Below are 10,437 nucleotides of genomic sequence, written 5' to 3' on the forward strand. Positions count from 1 at the left end.
GTCGATACCTTTGCTTCGAAATTGAGAAAAACGCTTGAAACGACACCTCCGCAATCAAATGCCAAGTAATGCGTTCAGATATTAAATGGTACTTTCAAGGAATTATTGTCCACGGGAAATGTAGTGCGTATAGCATGCATCGTGCCGCACGGCACCAAAGTGTGTTTTCAGCCCAAGATCAGCTGTGCAGTTGAGTGTCAGAGAGCTCAAGTATCGTACAGAAACGTATTTTCATCATCCGTCATATCAAGCTCATAGCTCTTGTTAAAATGAAGCGCGCGTCCCGGTACGAGCGTAACGAGGTGTAGGCACACGGGACCAGTTAAAGCCTAATTTGTGCAAGAAACATTAAAAAAACAGCCTCGAGTAAATTATTTGTGCTGGAGCTGTAAAAATAGCACCTGAAGCCCAAGTGAAATTAAAATTTTGAAATGCAATATGAAAAGCCATTCGGAAAATGTTGCCCAGTTAAAAACACGAGCTCGGTCCCTCCTCAGTCCCTCACTCCTTCCCCGATTCCACTTGTGTCTTGTAAATAAAAATTTCTGATCATTTCACAAATAATGACAAAACGTAACGTACGGCCGACTATCACGCTCGTAAATACGTAGAGGACGTGAACCTCGGCTGTACGGGCGTGTTCTGCAGCGACCCTCACGAGGGCTTCCTTCTCCTCCAGCCGCTCTCACGTCTTGGACGCTGCCATGTGGGGCCTGTTTTTCCTCCCCACGTGCCCAGCGCTGCGCCGTTCTCTCGGCTCGCTGGCGTTCGCTCCCCTCGCTGCCGCTGGCCTGGGATAAAGAAAAATTATTAGGCCTCCTCCGATACATGAGGTCCATGCTGTCGCTCCTGCAGCGCTGCAGTTTGCACTCGACATGAGCCCTTTAACAGCTGAGTCACGGGGCACCACCAACTGTAGGGATCAGAGCTGTTGCCTTTGGACCTCAATGTTGCAGGTTCAAGTCCCATCTCCTGCTGTATTACTCCAATCAACCAACTTACCCTGAATCATGTCACATCATTGTCCAAACCACTTGTCCCACACAGGGAGCCAGAGCCTAACCTGGCAACATAGGGCATAAGGAACACACCCAGGATAGGACACCAGTCCATCACAAGGCACCCCCAGTAGGACTCAAACCCAAACCCACTGAAGAGCAGGATCAGGACCAACCCACTGCACCACCACACCCCCTTTACCCTGAATCTCTCTCACACACACACACACACACACACCCTATACAGGGTCACAGAGCCTACCCAGCAACACAGGGCATAAGGCCAGAGGGGGAAGGGACACACCCAGGACGGGACACCAGTCCATCACAAGGCACCCCAAGCAGGGCTCAAACCCCAGACCCACTGGAGAGCAGGACCCGGTCCAACCCACTGCACCACCACATACTACCCTGAATCACTCTAGTAAAAATGACCCAGCTGTATAAATGCAGGTAGTTAAAATGTCAAATAGAGGTAGTTGAACACTGTAAATTGCGTGGGTGAAATGTGACAGGAGCGGTTAGAGGTTCTTGTTGTACACCAAACAATTTACAGTGATTTACCTATTTGTACAGTGGGGAGATTTTACTTCATCAATTCAGAGCACAGAAAGTAGCTGAAACTGTGAAACTCTTATCTAACACTTTTCTCTTACACCGTCACTCCACTTACAGTGATTTACCATTTATATAGCAAGGTCATTTTTAATGGTGCAATCTAGACTAACTATTTTCTTAATCTGTTTAGTCTTAGGGTTTGGTTAGTATTTTAGTTAGGGTTAGAGATAGAATACTACAGCAGTAGGTGGAATTTGAACTGGTAACCTTTGGGTTCAATTGCAGCAGCTCTAACCACTACACCACCTGCTGGATCCCCATATTTTGTTTAGTTTAATCCAATAACTGTATGCATCCTTCGGCTCATAGAACAGCTCAACGTCCGACTCTTTAAGCCGTCGTTGATACTCGGTTCAGGGTCAGTGTGCGTCGGGGCTTGTTGTTCCGTAATACTGTTCGGTGACCTCCACATCCATCTACCCAAGGTTACCCACCCTGTGCTCCGATGCTCTGCTGAGCAGAAATAAAGGCACTCGGTGTCATCATCGGCATCGCCCGTGCAGACACACCGACCCGAGGACCTTCTCAGTCGTACAGGAAGCGACCCCACTCCGTACGGCACCACCTGTCTGCAGAGAGAGAGACGAGACAGAGTGAGAGAGAGTAACGGAGCCACACGGAGAGAGTGTGGAGCCGAGGTCACTGAAGGCAACATCCTTTCTTCTCCTCCGAAGTCACACAGTAAAGCAACTCTCAGACATTTTGTGTCCTAATATTTTTGTTGCATTTGACACACATTTTGGCAACAAAGTATCAAAATTATTGTTGTATCGAAACCAAGATATCAGTGGATGGATGGATGGATTAAACAATACTGTGCAAAAGTCTTAGGCACTTAGATGTTTCACAGAAATATTTGTTTTAGTGGATATTTAATGTCTTCTGCATTAGTGTCAGTGGGAAAGAGCATATTTTAGATTTCCAAGCATTCCTTTCGCAAAAAGTTACGGTATGATAGTAGGGGTTTTGTACGTCGTTAAAGAAAGAAAGTATACACACACACACACTGTCTGAAACCACTTATCCCAATTGGGGTCAAGACGAACCGGAGCCAAACCCGGAAACACAGGGCGTAAGGCTGGAGGGGGAGGGGGACACACCCAGGATGGGACGCCAGTCCATTGCAAGGCACCCCAAGCGGGACTCAAACCCCAGACCTGCCAGAGAGCGGGACCTGGCCAAGCCTGCCGCGACTCCACTCGGGGCAAGTGGTTGTTGACAATGGATGGTTACTAAGCTTTCTAGGAAGTTTATTAATAAAGAGCATTATTTTTGGAAGCATTCTCACTTTACAGCTTTAAACCCCTAAGTGTCTAAAACTTTCGCACAGTACTGTACGTACACACACATGCATCCATTGAAGGTACATAAACGAATAGGTAAGTGTATAAGTTAGGTAAATAAAAGTAAGAATATTAACTGCAATATGCTGAAATGTACTTATATAGGTCATGAAAAATCTTATATTGTAATTATTTTCAAGTCAAGCATATTTCTTGAAAACTCTTAGAAAAGTCCTGCTGTGTCCAGTCAACTCGTCGTCATATTCGGTTTCGTATTCAGCTTTTCCTTCACAAAGCATTCCACAGTGTGAAATAAAGCAGAAAAACCCAAACTGGGAAGAAATAAAAAAATACACTTCCGGCCCTCATCAAGAAGGCGGTTCATCAAAATTCAAACCGAGCGAAACTGGTAATTAGTGACTAATGAGAGATGGGAGTGTTGCGGTGTTACGGAGAAAATGAAAAGAGGCCTCTTAGCCTCAGATGGCTGTGCCTGAGAACAGTTTCTGTGGTCAGAGGTCCGGTTGCTGAATGGAGGGAAAACAAAATCACAGCCAGGTCACATCTCGGAAACCTCAGTGAGAACAAAATGAAAAACACACCACTCGTACTTCGGGGAAAATATCCGTATCTGAAAAGTCGCAACAGTTCACAAATACAGTTGGGAAATTTTACAGACTCTGAATTGGAGCAACTTTTGCAGGACAATATAATGTCCCAGCATCACCCCTACTTGTGTGTTCCCTTCCCAAGTCGTGGTTCTGTATTTCGAGGCCTTTTTTTCATGCCTTTTCCCACAGTCTCTTTTTACAACCGTGGGACGGTGCGGTGTCTCCAGCGCCAGGCCTTTTTTCCCCGATCTCATTTCCACCGGTCCAGACCAAAAGCATCGCATCGTGTCCTCATCGCAGGTCCTTGAAGTAAGCGTTACATCCGCAGCTGGGGCCAACATAGTCACAGTTCTCCTTCGGTCACCGGAAATGACTTTGCAACCTCATGTACGACACCTTCGAAAATAACACGCAGCAAAGCCGACCCGTGTCCGGGCGAATCGTCTGGAAACCTGCAAGGTATGTGGTCAGTGTCTGAGTATTGTTGGAGTAAACTGAGGTGCTGCGAAAGTGATGCCAGAAAACACAGCTGGGAGGAGGTGTTTCTGGTCAGATGGTTGCCAACCAGTGTATGTATGTCTGTGTGTGTGTGTGTGTGTGTGTGTGTGTGTGCTGAGGACGGGAAATGAGAAGTCGAAAGAAGTGAGACAAACTGCTGAGCGATCCTCCAACCTGTCAGGAGAGGAGTAAGCTTGTGAAAGGGGAGCTGGCGGTATGTTCCAAGCCCACGTTAGCCCGCTGGGAGAATTCAGCAAATTGTCCACCGGAGGGGTTTTGATCAAGGCTGTTTCCCTCCGGGAACATTAACAATGCTGCCTTGTCCTGCGAAAATGCCTCGGTGTTACTGTCAATGCTGAAAACTGTCAGAACATTTTTGGGCTATAACTGAATGTTTTCATGAAAGCTACAACTCGTTTTACCCTAAGCCTTCCAGTGCGTTCCCATAGCAATGACAACACAAACCAAAGAGTATAAAGAGTTTTTTCAAAGCAAAATCATCCATTATTTATTTTACTTATAATTTAAAGTAAAATTGTTTGCTTGGGGTTAAATGCTGACACCTTTCTCAATTGTGATATTGGTTATTAGGGTTAGGGTTAGGGATAGAGATAGGGATAGGGTTAGGGTTAGGGATAGGGATAGAGATAGGGATAGGTTTAGGGTTAGGGATAGGTTTAGGGCTAGGGTTAGGGTTAGGGTTAGGGATAGGGATAGGTTTAGGGTTAGAGATAGGGATAGGGTTGGGGATAGGGTTAGGGTTAGGGTTAGGGATAGGGTTAGGGATAGGGATAGAGATAGGGATAGGTTTAGGGTTAGGGATAGGTTTAGGGCTAGGGTTAGGGTTAGGGTTAGGGTTAGGGATAGGTTTAGGGCTAGGGTTAGGGTTAGGGTTAGGGTTAGGGATAGGTTTAGGGTTAGGGATAGGGATAGGGTTGGGGATAGGGTTAGGGCTAGGGTTAGGGATAGGGATAGGGATAGAGATAGGGGTAGGGTTGGATTAAGTTTGCTATCATCAATCTATTGTATATTTGTCTAGTTTTTTCCCCAAAGTGTCTCATAAATCAGTATTTTTTCAGACGGTTATTTGAGGGTTGATATGGGGTCCTCACTGACTGCCCACCTGCAACGAAGTGACTAAAATGAGGATCGAGTTCTCGTTTACTCACCCGGGTGTGTTCACCCACACTATGCCTATGTGGCAGAAGTAGACACATTCAATGTCTTTGAGGTTCTCGCAGGAGCATCGCTTCATCCGACGCCGAGGGGCAGGTGGGGGCTGCACCTTTGGCTCCCTCTCTGCACCAGGAATCGGAGCGGAGATGGAGGCGGCGTAGGCTGAACGAGAAGCAGGACATGTCAGTGGTGCTCAGGTCACACTGAGAACCTCAGGACACCTGAGAGTGTTAAACTGCTCCAAAGAAATATTGCTGCTCATGTCCAAAACTCACCGTGACCCATTGAGGTACCTGAAGGTACATTTATACTGCAATAAAATAATGTATTTATTTTTTGTTTTCTGCTCATCTGGTACTTTAATGCAAATTATTTCTGCCATCTATATACATTACAGTTTGATTTAGTCATTCAGCTGATACTTTTTCCCCAAGGAGATTATGATGTTTATTTACTCATTTATACAGCAGGGTAATTTTTTACTCAAGCAATTTATGGTAAGTAACTTGCTGAAGAGTAATGCAGCCAGAGGTGGCATTTGAACCTGCAGCTTTTAGGTCCAAGTCCAGCAGCTCTGACCACTACAGCACCTGCTGCTCCCTGTACTAATGGTTTATGAAACTGAGATCATCCTGAAATTTGAACCATGCAGCCCTTACATTTACATTTATTTATTTAGGAGATGCTTTTCTCCAAAGTGACTTCCAATGAACTCTATGTAGTGTTATCAGCCCACACACCTTTATTCACTGCGGTGACTTACACTCCTAGATACACTACTTACACTGGGTCACTCATCCATACATCAGTGGAACTGACACACTGTGGGGGAACCTGAACATCCTGTCTTTGGACTGTGGGAGGAAACCAGAGCACCCAGAAGAAAGCCACCCAGACACTGGGAGAACATACAAAGTGCGCACAGACTGAGCAGGGATCGAACCCATGTCCTTTCGCACCACCCAGACGCTGTGAGACAGCAGCACTTCTTGGCATGCCACTGTGCCGCTGTTCTTTAGAAAGGAACACTGCTTTCCTGTCCACAGTACCTTTGCTTTTACAGCTTTACCTCAATCGGTATTTGCATATTTACACTGCCTCCTGCTGACCACAGCTTCCCATTGTTTGTTCTATGCCATGAATCAAAAGAGATTTGTAGAGTATTGTGCATCGTTGGCTTCCACAGGCAGCCATTCCTACAGTGTGAACATTTTGTTCAGATTTTTATACAGGTCCTTAACTCATGTGGAAATAAATCCATTTCCTGGTGAACAGCCTCCGGCGCCTGTTCTAATACATCTCGGCTGTTTTTTCGGAGAAGCCGTCACAGGCGCTCACGTTCCTCCCACTTTAACACCCTCGGTTCAATTCACAGGACCGACTTTGTAATTTTTCCATCATTTTTTTCAATTATTTTTCATCTCCCTAGAGTTCCGCCTCATTTTGTCTCTGCATAAGGGTCCATCCAAAGAGGAGCGCGACAGTCCCACGGCAGTGAGAGGAGATAATCTGATACTTGCATTAAATGGATGCGATGAAGCCAACAGTCTTACAGGTTAGTGCCATAAGAGTGCGGTCAATACACTGAAAAACAAGAACGGAGCCTTCACAGTCACTGTCCCAGATGGAGAAACCTGCAGGATGTTGAAGACTCCACCCTCAAGCGCCTCAGTCCAACAGCTTTCAAAATACCTGGTTTACTCCCAGAAACATCAGGTGATGTGATTTACTATGTAAGGAGTTACTTGAATAATTCAGTAATTATTCGAATATTCGGTGAACGCTGAGCGAAGGCCAACACAACAAGTAGCTCTCAGGATTTCGGCAAGAAGGGGCAGTTTCATATAAGGGGCTTCTATGATCACAGCAACTGATGTAAGGTATTATCAATAATTATTTATCATCTCACACCTTTGTCCCATGTGACTCATAGTATCAAATGGTCTGTTTTACAGTGATTTACCCAGTTATTCAACTTGGTATTCTTACTGTATCAGTTTGGGTTAAGTACCCTGATCAAGGGCATCACAGCAGGAGTGGGGATTCGAACCTTTGACTTGCAAGATGATGACCGCAGTAAGCACTATGCCTCCTGTTGGTGTATGACACGCATGTATTGAGCGAAAATGAAGTAGCTAAGAGTACGGAAACGTACATTGCTGGAACTCTGATATTCCCTTTTGCAAAATAAAAGTTACTTCCACGGCCCCAGGTGCATAAAAAATGATGGGTGTGGGGGTATGAACAGCAGCTCTGTTCCGCCGCCGAATCCCCGGAGTCCGATTACAGTTATTAATTTGGAGGGAAAATTCCTCCATTCCTGTCTTATCGGAGCTGTCGAACTTTCTACAGTCCGGAATGTTGTTGTGCGTCGTCGCAGGATTGGCGGTGTGAATTTCCTCCCGAAGTCATGTTTAATCGTGCGCCTTCGCTTTGAACTGACTTTCACAGAGTAGCTCTTATCCCAGCATAGTAGCCTTGAGCGAGTGGCCCGTTGCCAGGATCGCTGGAATTATTTCTGTGTCTTATATTAAATATAAATCAGTCATAGCTGTGTCTTCAGAGGGAAAACAGCCTACAGGAGTTGTACTTGCTGGACTTGCTTGCGTAACAGTATTAGAGCGAAATGCAGAAGCAGAACATTTTTGTTTCGAGAGCGATCTGAGATAAACCCGAAAGGAACTTTGAGAAATTCTTTATTCTTTGCTGTCTTTGCATTTTCCCCATGTGATGTAACACCTCAGATTTTGGCCACCATGTGCTGCAGATCTGTCACATATGAAAGTTGGCACGGGGTCTCTGTATAGTGCCTGGCTTATTAGCCACAATGCCAAGCTACCCGGAATCCCCTCTCTCTCCACAGCGCAATACTGATTTGGTCGGCATGAAATACGGTAAACTGCACACGCACACCATCTGAAACCGCTTGTCCCAGATGGGGTCGCGGGGAGCCGGAGCCTAACCCGGCAACACAGGGCGTAAGGCCGGAGGGGGAGGGGACAGGACGGGACCCCAGTCCGTTGCAAGGTACCCCAAGCGGGACTCGAACCCCAGACCCACCGGAGAGCAGGACCTGGTCAAACACAGTGAACTGGTTTTTGTGAAAGTACAGTATTCCCCACTTGTTTGGTGAAAAAGTGTAAACTTATCAGTAATAGGGTCCCAACTGGAACTTTTGCTAAGGGCTTTTAACCATAAAGTTACCTATTACAATGCTGGGGGGGGGGGGGGGGGGGGTGTTTGCTGTAATAGTTCACTTTAACATGTGATCCTGATAAATAAATGAAAAACTAAAGTGTGTTTCTATAAAAGCCAAACAATATAATTGCACACATTATAGCTCCATTCAATGCCGTTCAGGATGAAGTCCCACCGAATATAGACATGAATATAAAAAGTAAGGTATCCATGAAAAAACCCAAATGCAAATGTTTGCTTTACACATAGTATAGCATGTGTAGTTAATGTATTTCGACTGTGAACATGCAGACCGGTCTTTCCGATAGAGACGTCTTTCCGCATCTTTCTCAAACTCTTTCTCGGATGGAAACATCTTTATTTCTAGGTGTCAGGTGTCCGCTCACGGAAATGACACATTGAAATGTCCGAAACGAGCGCCGAATATATATTATTTGAAAGAGCCGAAGGTTGTCAGATCAAGTTGCCCAGCTGGACCCACGAGAAAGGTACTTTACCCGATCTGCTCCGGCACATGTAACTGGACACATGGGTCAAGCTGTGGATTTGCCTTTCGACCAAATAATTTGGCGGGAAATAAATCACTGTTAAGTGCTATGGACGCAGAAGCTCGACGGCTCGAACCCGAGGCCGAGGAAGGCGGCGAACTCAGAGCGTCTTCCATACGACGCTCCAAAATCCCACGTGTGACTCCCCCCCCACGGTGCGTGTGGAGAACGTGTCGGAGACATCGCATCGGACCCTAGAAGCTGGGTGTTGGGTAAATCCTAAATCTTTTGAAAACAGTCACATCAGATTTAAAAATATGCTCATGAGCAAAGCAGCGGTGTAGTTACAGTATGACAGCTGAAATTATGGTTTTCTGCATCCCGCATAAATTTACAAATCTACAGTCTGACGGGAAGGATTTTGAACATTTACATGTCACGCATCTGGCCGACACTAAGGTTTTCAGCTCACAGCTTTTCACGGTTCAGCAGTTCCCCAATTAGCATCTTTTTATTAAATTTTATTCATTTTGACAGTGACTACGAATACATTAAATACCCTATAAATACTGTATTAAGCGCGGGTTGAAGCTGTGAGTTTTCCGTTAGAGCGAAGCCAAATTGTTTGTCACCGGACATTCTACATTACTGCCGAACGTGAAAACAAAGCTATCCGTCACGATATCGACCGAAAAAAATGTTAAAAACCACCGAGTTTGTCCAATTTCAAAGTCAGCTTTGCTGTGGTGTGTCTCCAACAGGACGTCCTGCCACCGATGCAGCAAATTTAAATTAAAGCGTCATCTGGAAATGCTGCGTACACTTCGTAAACGCTGTCGCCGCTTGTGATTTACATGTCTTGTATAATTAGAGAATCGGTCCGAAAACATCAGAATTAAAAAAAATATTCCTGTAGATGCAGCATTTTATACATGAAGTATTAAGTTATTCTCATCCGAGTCTTTTTAAGGCCTTAATGAATACAGGTAAAAGCCTTAAAAATAAATGTAGCATTTTGACATAGCAGTAAGCAATGCTGAAAAGAAGTCAAATAAATATTGGTTTATTTAAAAAAAAAAAAAAGTTAACATTCAATTTTCCACAGTCACAAAAGACACTCAAAACAGCCAAGGGAAGATGAACCATTTCTGAACCGTACCTTCTTGTTCCAGGATTAGAGCCAGTGCGGTCGTGAGGAAGTAGAAGGTTGTGAGGTCCATGCTGGACACGGAGGAGAGCGGGAGCAGGACAGCAGCGGCAGTGTATCCCGCGGCGAGGGCCGGCCGTATCGCGGAGCCGCGGGAGGCGAGGGGGGTGACGCGTGCAGGGCGGAGGGACACCCCGCCTGCGTTGCGCCACGCCGCACCGCACCCTCCGCCCCCAGCTGTCACTCGCGGGGCTCTTCCGAGGAATCCCCTGCATCCGCCCCCGGGGATGGGGACCCGTGTGGCCGGGGGGGGTCGCAGTTTAAAGTCCATATGGGCGACTCCGAAAGGGGGCCACCGCCCACTCTTAGTCGCTGCCCCACCCACCCCCACCCACCCCCACCGCCCTGCAGGGCAGGAGA

General features: G+C 46.2%; 1 protein-coding gene across 1 annotated transcript; it reads right to left on the reverse strand.

Annotated features, from left to right (window-relative positions):
• Positions 1–395: 395 nt before the first annotated feature.
• Positions 396–10,138, reverse strand: LOC108928515 (endothelin-2). Its single transcript, XM_018742454.2, has 4 exons — positions 10,030–10,138; positions 5,178–5,346; positions 2,051–2,185; positions 396–791 (listed from the first exon to the last, which is right to left on the reverse strand). Exons 1-4 carry the CDS (start codon positions 10,088–10,090, stop codon positions 686–688), a joined length of 471 nt encoding a protein of 156 aa, XP_018597970.2. The 5' UTR covers positions 10,091–10,138; the 3' UTR covers positions 396–685.
• Positions 10,139–10,437: the final 299 nt, after the last annotated feature.

The sequence above is a fragment of the Scleropages formosus genome, chromosome 1, assembly GCF_900964775.1.
Source record: "Scleropages formosus chromosome 1, fSclFor1.1, whole genome shotgun sequence".
NCBI lineage: Eukaryota > Metazoa > Chordata > Actinopteri > Osteoglossiformes > Osteoglossidae > Scleropages > Scleropages formosus.